This window comes from Dreissena polymorpha, chromosome 1 (assembly GCF_020536995.1).
Source record: "Dreissena polymorpha isolate Duluth1 chromosome 1, UMN_Dpol_1.0, whole genome shotgun sequence".
NCBI classification, from domain to species: domain Eukaryota; kingdom Metazoa; phylum Mollusca; class Bivalvia; order Myida; family Dreissenidae; genus Dreissena; species Dreissena polymorpha.
The window spans coordinates 99,160,762-99,176,171 of NC_068355.1; the positions used below are offsets into that span (position 1 = coordinate 99,160,762).

The window sequence follows — 15,410 nt, forward strand, 5'->3', positions numbered from 1 at the left end:
ACAAATAATGCCTCTGGGGTCAAGTTTGACCCTGCCCTGGGGGTCACAAAATTGAATAAACGCTTATAAAGCGCCTATTTTGTGAAATGTTTAAACATCTTCTTGTTGAAAACCATTCGGACTACGGCTACCAAATTTGGTATGCAGTAACATCTTAAAGTCCTCTACCAAGTTTGTTCAAATTATGCCCTTTGGGTCAAATTGACCCTGACCCGCGGGTCACAAAATTTAACATTAAATTATACGCTTATATCTTGCTTATTTTATGAAAACTGTTAACATATTCTTATCCTTAACTCTAGGACCTAGGTCTACCACATTTTGTATGTAGTGATGTATAGAAGTCCTCTACAAAGTTTGCTCAAATTATGCTCCTGGGTTTTTTGACCCAGCCCAGGGGGTCACAAAAGTGTACATGTGCTTAAATAGGGCCTATACTTAAGTATTTGCACATGCCGAGAATATTTGCTTCAGCCTTTTTTTCAGCAGTGGAGCGATACAGGGCCATCGTGGCCCTCTTGTTTATAAGAATATGTCAAAATGGGCTTAAGTCAGGGACAATACTGTCTAAATGCTCTTTTAACAACTCTGGTGACATCAGGGTTTTTTTTCCACTTTTTGGGAAGATAGCCCATGGCTTTGGAATAGGGAATTTTATCGGCATTTTCATGAAATTGGGAAAATAAATTCATTAGCCTTTTTTTCCACATGAAAAGTCCACTGATAAGGGAAATACTAAATTTGATATAACTCTTTATAATCATTCAAATTAAAAGAATAAAATCATATAATACTTTGTTAGATGTAATTGAATTGAAATTGAGATAAAATACGCATGAGACTTCTTTCTAAAAACAAAAACAAAATTTTTTTAAATATTTTTTTTGGAAATTGGGAATTTTTTGCCACATTTTTGGAAAAAAGTATACTTTTTGGGATTGGGAACAAAGCCGAATTTCGGCTATAAAATCGGGCCAAAAAACCCTGGACATGCGGCTGTCGTATATTTTCTCTGTAAATTTACAGCGAAACACAAAATGTCATCATCATAAATGTATAGCTTACATGTATATAAATATGATACGAGGTCTTACCCGGTATTTATACAAATTAACCTGGATATTTATGAAAAACACCATCTCCCTGTAGAGTGTAAAGAGAGAAGGCATTTGTTCACCAGTAACATTATGTTCAGTACTGGTAACGAACATGAAAAATTCAGTTCCCAATTCATTGAGTTTTTAAAAAGTTCAACTTTACTTAAGTAATAATGCATCAATGTTGATTCTTAAGAAAAAGAGTAATCATTTATGCCTAAACTGTTCTGCTGTCCAGAAGCAAGGACGTCATACACAATTTTAAGGTTTACAACATTTATAGTTTTGGTTACTTAACAATCTTAAATGAATGTCCATTCTAAGTTTGCTGTCGTATTCTTCCCTCAAATCATACATGTTTCTTGCATAATTGAATGTTCATGTCCATGGATCACAATGTATATAGAAACAAACATTATTTTGAATTATCTTTCACAGTTATATATTTAATATAAGGCTAATTTTGGGATACACTCAAGCAAATATTAACATTTGTCTCAAAATGAATCATCCTCTGAAGCCCCCGATGGGATTCAAACCCATACCTCTTTCCTCTGGAGAGGAAAGTATTCTATCTTAAAATACAAGGGCATGTAAGAGGAAAACTAGCAATATCAAAGGGACGTTTTCACAGATTAGACATGTATTGAAGTTTGTTATTAAATACTTTAAATTGATAAGTAAACATTTGAGCAAAATACTCCAATAAAAAATAATAAAAAAGAAAACAAAAGAAAGGAAGTCTTCCTTAACTGGGCTCGATCCACTGACCCTTGGAGTAAAAGCTTAAACTAATGGGCCATCAGTGCTCCCATATAGTAAGTGGTTTATTTTATACTTTATATAAGCAATCCTTTAAATGTCACAAAATCTAACTATAACATAAGAACTCCAAAAATTATCTTTTTCATTATAGACTCTATGCTATATTGATAAATGCAAACATAGGATCTAAAAAGCTGCAATATAAAAAAAGAATAAAAGAATAAAATTGAATAAAAATTAAAAAGTAACGCTTGATTGGTAATTGTTGGCTCGGTACTACTTACATGTACCCCGGGTACTCTTAAGTATACTTACATGTACCCCGGGTACGGTAAATATACTAAAACGTACCCGGTAAATGTAACGCTAAATCGATCTTTGTCGGCTACTTTTTTAAATTTATTATATTAACATGTATGTCAATTTTCTGTAAGATGGCCTCTATATTAAAATCATTATCGAAACTCATATTCAAAAAGCATGTTAGTGCAGTTTTGTTAAAAGAGAAATTTGTTTAAGATAATCGGTAGCGCGTTTTACGACATCGGATTTTGGGCGAAATATAACTCAGGTACAGTCTAAAATCGACCGGGTACGATTAAGTATATTTACCATACCTGGGGTACATGCAAGTATACTTAAGAGTACCCGGGGTACATGTAAGTAGTACCCGAGCCGACAATGACCAATCTAGCAAAAGTAACCCTCAAATGGGCTCGAACCATTGACCCCGTGGAGTAAAAGTCTACCGTTTGGACCACTCGGCCTAGTTCTTCTTGAATGATCTGAGCTTTTTATGAGTACATACGTACTCGGAGGGTCAATAGCTGGGAGTTGGATTATTGCAACTACACTCGGCCATCCATGCTAATACAATGAGTGATGTGTTTCATACTTTATCAAGTTTATGTAAGCAATCCTCCTATCTCACAAAATATAACGAAAACAGTCGATTTAATTTTTATATTTACTTATAGTATTGACATCGAGTAAATTTAAAATTTTGTACTCCCTATCAGTTACACGTATGTCAGTAATGGCATCTTTAAATTTTAACAAGTTTTTAAGTACGTTGTGGGAATTCACAGATCTACATTAAATTATTACTTAAAGAATGTTATCTTGAAAAAGACGAGCTAAAACACATGTTTAAATTTTTCCTCTTTACGAGGGGGCCGCCATCTTGTTTTCTAAAGTAGTTCCAAATCCAATATGACGGCCGCCTACATACATCAGAGAGACGGTGTGGTGTAGCCCACTGTCCGATGCGTTCAGATTGTTTCTTTCCTAGAATAAGGGAAACCACTGCGTATGAGATTGTGTAGGCAATTCATTCTGGATCAGCAGACGAATTATTGCTTAAATCTGCCTATCTTACGAAGGAGTCCGGAGGTAGCCGATAAATCACGATTCTCAGGCAATTGCGATACACCGGCTATCTCCGGACTCCTCCGCAAGGAGGTTCCGTAAATAGTCGATGTATCACGATTGAGATTTATGCAAACAACAGTTAGCTTATCTAGAGTACATTTCAAATACCGGTACATTGATTTTGCACAGCCTTGCACGTTAAATATCTGTAATGGAATCCCTTAGCGAAGGAAAACAAGGTATACTTTAAGGTTCTTTCGTGTTATACATGCCAAAATAACGTACAATAACCTGCTGGTGTGTACGGAAAATGCATTTCAATTTAACATTTAAGTTAAATGTACAATTATGTATTCAGTTTATCGACATAATGTATCCGCGTAATTCACGTGTTGTACCTTGCGAGTCACACATAAACTAATGTTTTCATTGAAAGAGATAAAATAATAATTCGTATGTTGGACTTTAGTTATAATAATTTAGCGAGAGTGTATGTGCTCGGGGTAGGGTTTGGATAATTTAGGTATAGGGAGTCATAGGCGCTCGATGTCAATGACAATTTTTTTTAAATTTATTTATTTATTTATTTTTTAGTTACCCGTTGTTTATTATAATGCATACACATACTAAATTAATAAACATCTTCCAACAAAACGTCTTCTTAAAAAAGATAGTTCGACTATGTATGGATAGATATTGACAAGGTAAATCACTCGCCATTTTCTAAAGCAACGGAAGTGCGTCATTATGCATAATTAAATCGCTGTCACCCCGCTCGCTCATTGAAATGCGCGCGCAGGCCAGGAACCTCGCTCTTTATACACAATAACAGCCACTAAACACTATGGGTCGCATAACCCCAAACCGGAACTCCTGTTTACAGGGTTACATGCAGTCAATTTGAAATATAGCACACATTGTTCAGTGAATGCTGCCGAGGATTTGTAAAATAGAATGCAAATGGTACGTTTTGGTATTAATTTGAAGGTATATTTGTAAGCAATAAGAAAAAGAGCCATTTTTGTGCTCTACTTTTTCTGTTGATGGTTCCCGGCTTTGAAAGTAGGTCATACTATTTGAGCCCAAAATGGTCGCCTGCACAGCTGTCAAAACCGGTTTGCCTATTCTAAGGTGAATATTTTCAGTTACAACGTATAGAATTTAATGACATCCTTTTTTCAAAAGATTATGCATTTATCTTTCTAATGATGTATGATGATATAGTGGGTCATTGCTTGATCATGGTAAAAATTGATATCGAACTTTAACTATTTTATATGTAATATAGAAGGAAATTAATTGCGCATGCGTAACCTTAAGGAACTTCCGACCAAGTTAGTCGTCAGCCAGAATTTTGACAATTGACCATCAAAAACTCTCTGTATTGCAAAACATAACTGCCAGATGTCATTTTGACCCAAATTAGGGATGTTTGCAATTGGGCTGTAGCACTTGGGGTAATAAGGGGGGTAAATGCTGGAAAATCACACCGAAGCCTGTTCCGGAGACATATTCTAAGACTACTTAAACACTCGGTATTGTTGTTTCTTTTTTAGAAGACGTTTTGTCGGAAGATTTTAATTAATTTAGTATGTGAATGCATTATAATAAACAACGGGTAACTAAAAAACAAATAAATAAATAAATAAATAAAACATTGTCATTGACATCGAGCGCCTATGTAGGGAGTTACGCATTCTGTGCTTAGTAGGGTTATAACTACAAGTGTGTTTTGACATTGCTAAATGACTCGAGGGGCTTTTTGAAATGTATACGTAATTGAGGTCGCGATCAACGACATACGCCAATATCTTCAAAGCAATTATAATCATACAGAGACTTGTAAAACGACCCCATGCATTAAAGAAAGCCTGCAAAAGTGTTATTGACCCCAATGAGATTGTTAACTTGCGAAATTGTTATTCACCCCAGTTCGATAGTTAACTTGCGAAATGGTTATTGACCCTAGTTAGATTGTTAACTTGCGAATTAGTTATTGACTCCCAATTAGATGGTTAACTTGCAAAATTGTTTTTGACCCCAATTAGATTTGTTAACTTGCGAAATAGTTATTGACCCCAGTGAGATTGATAACTTGCAAAATTGTTATTGACCCCTGTGAGATTGATGACTTGCACAATTGTTATTGGCCCCTGTGAGATTGATAACTTGCAAAGTTGTTATTGACCCCTGTGAGATTGATGACGTGCATAATTGTTATTGGCCCCTGTGAGATTGATAACTTGCAAAGTTGTTATTGACCCCTGTGATATTGATGACGTGCACAATTGTTATTGGCCCCTGTGAGATTGATAACTTGCAAAGTTGTTATTGTTAGCTTGCGAAATCTGCATTAAGCCCAGATAGAGTGTTAGCGTGCGAACTGTTTATTATTGACTCCAATGAGATTGTCGGTTGGCAAGATTGTTATTGACCCTAGGTAGAGTGTTAGCCTGCATAATTGTTATTGACCTTAGGCAGAATGTTAGTTTACATGATTATTATTGACCCCAGTCACAGTGCTATTTTGTTTAATTGTTATTGACCCCAGTAAAATTGTTATCTCATGAAATAGTTATTGACCCTGGTAAGACTGTAAGCTTGCAAAATTGTAATTGGCAAAGGCAGATTTACATCACAGATTTGATTTAAGACACATCAAGTTTTTTATTGGCTGTTTTCGATTGGATGACGTCTCACAGCTCACAGCTGTTTGATTAACTAATGCTGCCAGGAATGTTCAAGACCTCAGCCGTCAGGTGCCCGCAGGCGGAGGAGGTTCGAGAACTCTGTCGTTCTATTGGCCTGCGTCTGGACAAGGAGCAGGATGTTCAGGATTTTACAGGTAAGCAGAGAACCTATTAATGAAATGAGTCCGGTACTTAATTGAGATCGATAAGCGACATAAATTGTGTTCTATTCGGGAAACTGAACATATCACAATATGCAAATTGAAGGTTTTGCGTGTATTTGTGTGAGTAATGAACATCAATAACAGGTAAAATGTAATAACAATTATATAACATTTGTATAGACCATACATGCCATCGTATGATCCACAAATCTGCAGGGCATAATAGCATGACTGTAAATCCACATAAGTTATGATGCGTTTGTACATTAACCCATTTGTAGTTACATGCGCTCCATTGTTAATGTATCATGCTTCAGCGCCATATTTGGGCGATAATTTTAATGCCGTGACGCATATGTGTGATTTTTTGTTGACAGAGCACATGGCGAAAACATTCGAAGCTTATCAGGTGGTCAGCGACTCCGTGGCTCCAACGCTGCTCGTGAAATACCCCAGGACGCCGGGATACAGACCCGAACCCAACGATAATAAGCACAATGCTTGGTAAGTGTGACTAAACGCTCGTACGAGACGATATATATGTTCTGCCAGGTTTTTTAACTAGCATACGAGACTTTAAAATACAACAGAAAAACACGAACACAAGACGCCCTTCTACTGTAGGATGTAAATATGCTACATCGTTAAAGCCAGAACACCACCTTTTAAAGAAAAGAACCTACCAAGAGCCAAACTTTGTTTTACACATTTTCTCTTCTCTAGGTATTGGCGATGCGACATACCAGGAGCGCCAGAAGGTCTATTAAAGGGGAAGCGGGTGGGGATCAAGGACAATGTGTGCGTTGCCGGCGTACCCATGCTGAATGGAAGTAGGCTCCTTGAAGGCTACATCCCGGATATAGACGCCTCGGTGGTGACGCGTATACTCGATGCAGGTAATTGCCGTTATTGAAAATTGCTCTTTTAAGATTTTCAAACAGTCGTAAAATCGATAACATTGAAATGCTTGCTATGTCTGGAGTATTTGTTTTGCATAATGTTCGGAATGCTACTTGACGACATGTCAGCCTAAGTGTGTTACAGTTTGTAATAGTATCATATGACGCAGGTTCAATCAACAAAAATTGTGCCATCATATATTTATTAAAATTCAAAATTACGGTTACGTTATCTTCTATGTTTTATCGTTTAAGGCGATACACTTTATTTTCGCACACAATTGCTTTGAATTCAATTTTATGACGCTGCTTACCGTAAGTAAAATCAATGAACTGATCGCAATGCACTTGTATTTGATGATTTTACCGCAATTTGTTGAAATCCCAACTTTTCGGTAAAACACACAGTCCGTTTGTGTATTGTACTTGAATTCGTGGTTCAGCGGACCAACGAAATCCACGAAAATTCGTACCGCACGAAATTTAATGGTTTTACAGTAGTGAAACGAAGGGCATTATTATCGTCGTTATCATAATACGACACCATTATCATGTTGATCATTATTACAATTATCATACATCAATATCGTGGTATTTATTAACATATCGTCATCACATTTACGTCATAACTAACAACAACACATTCAGACGCATTTCATACCGTAAAAGAAGGAAAAACTTAAGAATTCCCAATTGCCTTCTGCAAAATTCCCGAAAGGAAGGGAAATTTAGTCGATTTCGTCCCAAACGTGAATTATTTGAAAGTGAACACATAAAATGAGCACTGAAACTGAACATTTCAAGCCGAAATGCACGTAAATTAATCTTTGAACTGATTTGTGCAATTTATAGCATTACGAAAGACCTATTATTCCCAATCTAAATATTACACGGTGCAAATTTTATCAAGTGTTATTTTCGCACTTATTTTTCACAATTGGTATGACACCAGTTCTTTTCCAAAGTGGGCAAAATCGCTGTTGATATCAATTTTATACTCTCATAATGATGATGTGTTTATGGATCAACAGGGCACACTTTATTTTACTAACACTTGTAAAAATTAAAAGCTAAAGTTATGAGAGACGTGTATTTTAAATTAATGTTATAGGGGATTGTGTGCAGTGTTGGGTCGATATAGTTTTTAAAGTTTATAACTGCATGATTATAAAAGCATTCAAAAGCGGTTTAATTGTGTTCACTATGTACATGTTTTAATATAAAATATCGTTATTATGTAAGAGCAAGTAAATAAATTGAAGCGCTTCAATGTCAACCGAATGTTCATATATGTAGAGCGTAATAAAATTTATCTGATCGTAATATTGTTGCTGAAATATGAATCGATTTATACTCGTGTACGAATACAACGACCATTTTTATAACATGCATGCAACCCATTTATGCCTAGCGTCTAAAAAAAGGCCTTGGCAAACAGCGCAGAAGCTGTTTGCTTAAAAAGGAATTTTTGTAAGAAATATTCTAAAAACAGAAATAAATATACTAGACATCCCTAATTTTGGAAATAAATTGATCCAATTTAGAAGGATAGGAGAGTCCACTAGGCATAAATGGGTTAAAAGTGTTGCTTCGCATGAATAATCCAGAGGTATGTCATGTGTGCGATTTTTACTGATCTACTCGATAATTGAAACTTATACGTAAATAACACATGCACCGACTACGTGTCTGTCTTAAAAAAAGTCATGATCATCATTGAATTTAAAGAACAGCATGCATGATTAATCTTTAATATAAACCTAAACAGTGTATAATAATATATTATGAATAAACTGTGTGTTTATACAATTGAAAGATAAACTAATTTTTCGACAGTGTGTGATTGATGATGTTTATTTTTTATGTTGCACAATTTTTCTTATACTTGTGAACCTGAAGATTCCGCCTGTTTATACTAGATGACATTAGTAAACGCCATACTAGATGTCGATAAAGAGATGAACGAAACAATTAATTATATTAAATTTTTTGATGAGCTGACAATTTCTGCATATAATTCTTTCGCGATTGTTGCTCGGAAGTCAAATATGCGCGAAAAGCAAAAAAAAAGCTTTTCTGCATCAAATATCTTTCTGCATCAAAATGAGGATAACTATTTATCATCGCAAAACGGCTCCTCTTATTTCCACATATAGAAGACGGTGATATTGCCTAATTCTTTCACAGATCTACCGAGTGATTATTAAGCATCGAATAACATAAATTGGCATTAACTTATTCCTGTTCGACAAAACGCATAAGCTGTTTTTGTTAGCTTCGGACGGGAGACTCTTATAAAGTAAAATTTATTTATTTAAAATCAACATGTAAAACTTAAAACAATCTCTGCTCCTAAATATAAATGCTTCATCATGTCTCACGTGTGTTGACAGGCGGTAGAATCCTCGGGAAGACCCACTGCGAGCACATGTGTTATAGTGGCAGTAGTTTCACAAACGATACCGGTCCCACCCAGAACCCCGTTGACCCGGAGCGCTCCTCGGGGGGTTCGAGCAGTGGAAGCGCCGTAGCGGTGAGTTTTATGAGCATTGATATTAAACTCAGCTACATAATTTGTATTAAAATTGAAACCCGTTAACTTTAATTGTAATACTTGCCAAAGCAAGAATTCCTTTATCAATTAAATACTTTGCAAATACATAAAGTACCCAATACTTGCACATTTTAATGTTGTACGGGTTGGTAGTTTGTATGTAAAGATATGGTGTCTCATCAGGCTACAACGTGGTAATACACATGTCCACCGATACTTGCAGATCAAGAACGGCGACGTGGACATGGCCATTGGAGGTGACCAGGGCGGGTCGATAAGAATCCCGGCCTCCTGGGTTGGCATTGTTGGACTCAAACCCACATACGGGCTCGTACCGTACACGGGGGCCATTTCTTTGGAAACCACAATTGACCATCTCGGACCCATGGCGGCAAATGTCAAGGATTGTGCTCTTCTCTTGGAGGTTTCATAGTTTAATATATAATATACTTATTCACTCATAATAACTCATACATAATACAACAGCATTTGTATCGGTGATTTTCTTAGAAATATGACTCAATTCTACTCTTCAAAAATAAAATGTAAATAATTGATTGTACTTTTGCAATGTTTTTCCATTGCTGGAGCTATACGATGTGTCATTCTAATCGCGGTAATAGTACATTTGTATGGACGTTTCAAACAACATTTCACGCTGAAATATAAAGTCAGCAAAATGAAGCAATCGCTATACAATTGATTCATGTACCAAAAAAAACAACAGCTACGTATATTTTAAAACCTTCGCAATATTTGTGTGTATGATTAAAATTGGCAGGCAATTGCCGGGTATGACAGCGGGTTAGATTCACGACAACCATCAACCATGACGTGTGGGAAATATTCGGAGCTCGTAAGTAATTAACCCATTTATGCCTAGTGTTTAGAAAAAAAGGCCTTTGCAAACAGCGTAGACCCAGATGAGACGCCGCATGATGCGGCGTCTCATCAGGGTCTGCGCTGATTGCTTAAACGAATTTCTGTAAGAAATATTCTATATATAGAAATAAATATACAAGACATCCCTAATTTTCGAAATAAATTGATCAAATTTAGAAGGATGGGAGAGTCCACGAGGCATAAATGTGTTAAATACTGACAGCATTGTATTCTCGCTTGCTTTCAGTTGGAGGTGGATCTAAGCGGTAAACGCATGGGACTGTTGGCGGAAGGATTCGCGGGTTGTGAGCAGGACGTTCAGAACATCGTCAGGGAAGCAGCGAGAAAGCTCGGCAGACTTGGGGTCAACGTGGAAGAAGTTTCATTGCCACTACACAAGGAAGGTTTGTTTAGAACGGATTAATTCACGAGCACACATTAGTTTTGGATTAATCTGATCATACAAAAAAGTGGCACATCAGGACGAAATGTTATTATTGCGTGACAAATTCTTATAAATGTAGTTAGTTAGAATATATTGAATGCAATCGTTTCCCTACTAGTCATTTTTTAAAAAACGCGTATGTCAATATAAAAATCCTTTTCAGTGAATGATAAATTAACATCGCTCTGCATAACTCGAATATGATCACGCCAAGGGGCGATCAATATTGATCTCCATTTTTTTTACTATTTTTTCTAACATTAACGTAGATGTAACTTATGCTTCTATTTGAAGGTGTCGCCATCTGGACGCCTATCGCTATTGACGGGGCCTACCAATGCATGGTGAAGGGATTTGGTGAGTGTCCCCGCTCGTCGTCTTGTTTTTTTAAAGGGTGTATTTGTTTCTGAAACGATTAGATCTTAAATGAAATAATTCAATGTTTATTATTTCGCTTTTATAGTAGTGATATTACAAAGTAAATTATCATATTAATATTTTTATTAGAAAAGCGTTGACACCACAGCGGAGTACCAGTAGCAATTTCACATGTTTCAAACAATGGAAAAAAGATTGCTCGATTCATGCGTACATGACAAATTCTATAAGTGCAGCAGTTTTGCCCAACAGGCGTCGGCTATATGAGCAAGGGCTACTACAATGAGTCGCTGATGAAAAAACTACGGGAGAGTTTCGCCCTAGATGTCGACAAAGTCTCGGACCCAGTGAAGCTGATGCTCCTAATGGGATCCTACATGGAGAAAGTACGTTTCATTGACGGAATCGTAATTTAAAATATCAGAGCCGATGGAAAAATGGGGTTTATGCTACATGCGGCCACGTAGATCACGTTAGATTTTGTGGTCTCATAACTCGAAAGGGTAGCCCCTGATCAGTCAGCGCAGCGCTGCCTCATTTTCGCATGACGCGGTTCATAAGTGCACATAAAATGTTTGTAAATGGTAGGATTATCCGATTTAACGTCAAAAAATCATGGTGTGTTGCATGGGGAAGGTATACGCTATATTTTTCTCAGAACGCGTCACAAATGGATGTTTGGTAAAAAGATGTGATTTTGTCGACATGCGTCTTGATACAAGCCTGTCTATAAATTCACTTAGTGCCTAAGGAGCGTAACGCGATGCGTTGTAACACAGCGATACAATGAGTCGCGTTCTGAGAAAACTGGACATAATGCATGTGCGTTAAGTGTCGTCCCAGATTAGCCTGTACAGTCCGCACAGGCTAATCAGAGACGACACTTTCCACCTAAATTGGATTTTTGCTAAGAAGATACTTCATTTAAAAGAAAAATGTCATAAAAGCTGAAAGTGTCATCTCTGATTAGCCTGTGCGGACTGCACAGGCTTATCTGGGGCGACACTCTACGCACATCCATAATGCCCAGTTTTCTCAAAACACGACTCCAATAGAAACTATAATTGGCGCAAAAGATGTATATGCTATGCAATCATTTTACCTGCTCACTGATAGATTCATTATTATTACATGCACCTCAGAACTATGGCGGCCAGTTCTACGCACGCGCACAGAACCTGTGCATTAAGCTGACACGCGCCTATGACGCGCTGCTCGAGACGTATGACGTCCTGGTGATGCCCACTCTGCCGTACAAGGCCCCAAAGCTGCCCTGTGCTACATCACGTGTAAGCGGTAAGTGTCTGACACGGGCGAGCTCAGAATGGATGGCAAAATAACTTTACATTTAAGGTAGCGCACCTTTAATGATTTCTCGCGATTTATTTTACGATCATTGCCGATCTTCAATGATCGATTATTTCCGAGAGATGCATTTTATTTTTTTCAAACTTCGAATTTTGATATGTGTTTACCTAATTCATTTAGAATACATTATTTTCACTATAAATATTGACTTCGATCCAATTATCATCTGAAAAATATGATTTCGCGATTTCTTCAAAGATTGACAAGCCGTTTTACCTGTTTACTTATAGATATCTAATTTAAAGTTACATGATGTGAAGTTGTCGTGATCGAGTGGTTAAGGCGATGGACTACGAATCTTTTGGGATCTTCCCGCGCAGGTTAAAATCCTGCCGACATCGCGTACTTTTTGCGACGCGTTTTATTTATTTTCTAACGAAAGTTGATTTAATATAGGGTATAAGCTATGTTTATTGTTAAATATGTTGAAAATTGTATGCACATCCTTCAATTTTTAAAATTAAAACAACGCTATGGCTAAATTGGGTAATTTACTGCTGAAAATACGAATGATGCATGTTGCATTTTTATTTTTATTTCAAAAAGTAAACGGTAAATCTGTCTATTTCTTGGTATTTTTGCTGTATATAGTGTTTCTATAAAGAAAATTAGTTTAAAATATAACTTAAATGATACTATTTTGAATTTATGACACTTTGTTTTTAACCGACTCAATTTTTACTTGGCTGAAATCACTTTCATTTCATGGCGCTATTCCATAGATAAAAATTTGTAAAAAATAAATGTCTGTAAAAGAATACTTATTTTATCTTGTTTAAATTTTAAATACCTTTAATGCATCAGTACACACCAACTGCATGCCCATATTTGGAAATTTGAATGAATTATGGAACTTTTATATACCCCAGGGGTGAAAATAAACTGGAAAAAGCCGAGCGTGAGGGTGGTTTCGAAAAAATCGGTATATTTTTTTAAAAAGCCTGGAAAGCCTACCTACACATTTGCATGTAGTTTAGTGAAATGATGCTGATTAGGAAAATAATTAATTAAATTATATTTGGATATGTGCCCATTAGGGGTGCGCTACCTTAAAATCATCGCAACCAATGATCGAAAATCAGGGATGGGCTCACCGTTTAAACTGTATCCCGCGTTTTATATCAGGAGGGACGGAATGATTTAAAATTTTAAACACTTATGGCGCCCGGCAAATATCCAGTAAATACAAATGGATTATATTTTGAAGTTGCATTAATATCTTATTTTATGGCAAATAAAAGGCTGACATTAGGAACATTTCATAAAAAATGCTGCAATCGCTTTAGTTTCTTTTACTAGTATATATATAACTATTGAACATCTTATGTGAAGCAATACAAAAACGCTTAAAATTTTACTACAGATCGCTTGAATAATGCACTTGGTATGATCCAAAACACGGCCCCGTTTGACATCAGCGGCCACCCTGCCATCTCCATCAACGCTGGGTTCAGCGAGAATCTTCCGGTCGGTCTGCAAATCGTCGGCGCCAAATTCGCCGACTTGACCGTTCTGCAGTTCGCAGCGGCGCTCGAAAAATTGATCAACTGACCTGTTCTTCCTTCAGATAAACTGAAATGAAGATGAGTCGCATATTGAAACGGATAAATTATATTTTATAATCGTAGAATGCAGCGATACGTAAACAGAGATTTATTTAGCGCGTAATACGTGAATGTTTTGTTTGAACGACTTTCTCACAACGTTCTCAGTATCAAACAGATAATGTATTTGTCGATGCAGGCCATGTCTAGGGTGTAACAAGTGCCGTTAAAACCAAACATATATCTAAAACAACTGAGTAAATGTCTATAATGATTTGTGTTTTTGTTTTGAAAAAGATTACGTTTTTGAAGCTGCGTTTGAACCATTCAACATTTAATTGAATGTGTCTATATAAAGATGCAAAGGAATTTTTTTATAACTTACCACATGTAGACTTTTCGAATTCGTGTATGAAGACGAATTCGTCCAAACAAAAAAATATCCGTACGGACTTAATGATCTTTGTTATGCGATGAATAACGTTGCTAGTCACCTTCAAACAGTTGACGAACATGTGTCAGTTTGAAAAGATTTCCTTCACACAATACTGATGTTTCAACTTTTGATTCATGCATTACGATAAATTTTAGCTGTAGGTTTTACTGTTTAAGAGATGTTTTCAGTGTTTACAATGTACATGCTTTTACTTAAGCCGACACAGTTTTCCTCTCTATTGCTCCAAACATTACACATGTTCAGAATAAAACCCTCTCATATTTTACGCTCTAATTGTACGCTGAAATATCACAGAACCCTTTTATGTTAAACGTTCTATTGGCAGAAATGTCATAAGACCTCAAATATATACGTTCTGCTGGCGAAAATGTCATGGCACCCTTTTATTTGTAGGTTCTATTTGCAATATCACAGAACACTCATATTTACGTTCTACCGAAAATTGTCATAGATCTCTCAATTATTTACTGGAAGAGATGTTATATCCCTCTTCAAATTCTGTAATATCATTCCGACAATACCATAGTGTTTATTAAGATGATAACTAAAGCTTAACACATTTATGCCTAGTGGACTCTCCCATCCTTCTAAATTGGATTAATTTATTTCCAAAATGAGGGGTGTCTAGTATATTTATTTCTATATTTAGAATACTTCTCACAGAAATCCCTAACACATTTATGCCTTGTGGACTCTCCCATCCTTCTAAATTGGATCAATTTATTTCCAAAATGAGGGATGTCTAGTATATTTATTTCTATATTTAGAATACTTCTCACAGAAATTCATTTAAGCA

At 36.3% G+C, this 15,410-nt stretch overlaps 1 protein-coding gene across 2 annotated transcripts; it reads left to right on the forward strand.

Annotated features, from left to right (window-relative positions):
* The first annotated feature begins 3,349 nt into the window (after positions 1-3,349).
* Positions 3,350-14,569, forward strand: LOC127842265 (amidase-like). 2 transcript variants are annotated; one of them, XM_052371695.1, is made up of 12 exons: positions 3,350-3,472; positions 5,968-6,078; positions 6,465-6,591; positions 6,811-6,983; positions 9,380-9,519; positions 9,764-9,964; positions 10,322-10,396; positions 10,670-10,826; positions 11,162-11,224; positions 11,498-11,631; positions 12,388-12,541; positions 13,977-14,569. In XM_052371695.1, exons 1-12 carry the CDS (start codon positions 3,445-3,447, stop codon positions 14,162-14,164), a joined length of 1,551 nt encoding a protein of 516 aa, XP_052227655.1. In that variant the 5' UTR covers positions 3,350-3,444; the 3' UTR covers positions 14,165-14,569. The 2 variants fall into 2 exon arrangements, with proteins under 2 accessions (XP_052227655.1, XP_052227664.1); XM_052371704.1 differs by having other exon boundaries at positions 3,352-3,472; positions 5,936-6,078.
* Positions 14,570-15,410: the final 841 nt, after the last annotated feature.

What these genes read in the sequence shown, in the direction of transcription:
- LOC127842265 (XM_052371695.1), top strand. Translation starts at nt 3,445, where the DNA reads ATGGAATCCCTTAGCGAAGGAAAACAAG. An exon ending in GACGCGTATACTCGATGCAG is followed by an intron (nt 6,984 to 9,379) that starts GTAATTGCCGTT and finishes GTGTGTTGACAG; the next exon opens with GCGGTAGAATCCTCGGGAAG. An exon ending in GCAGTGGAAGCGCCGTAGCG is followed by an intron (nt 9,520 to 9,763) that starts GTGAGTTTTATG and finishes CGATACTTGCAG; the next exon opens with ATCAAGAACGGCGACGTGGA.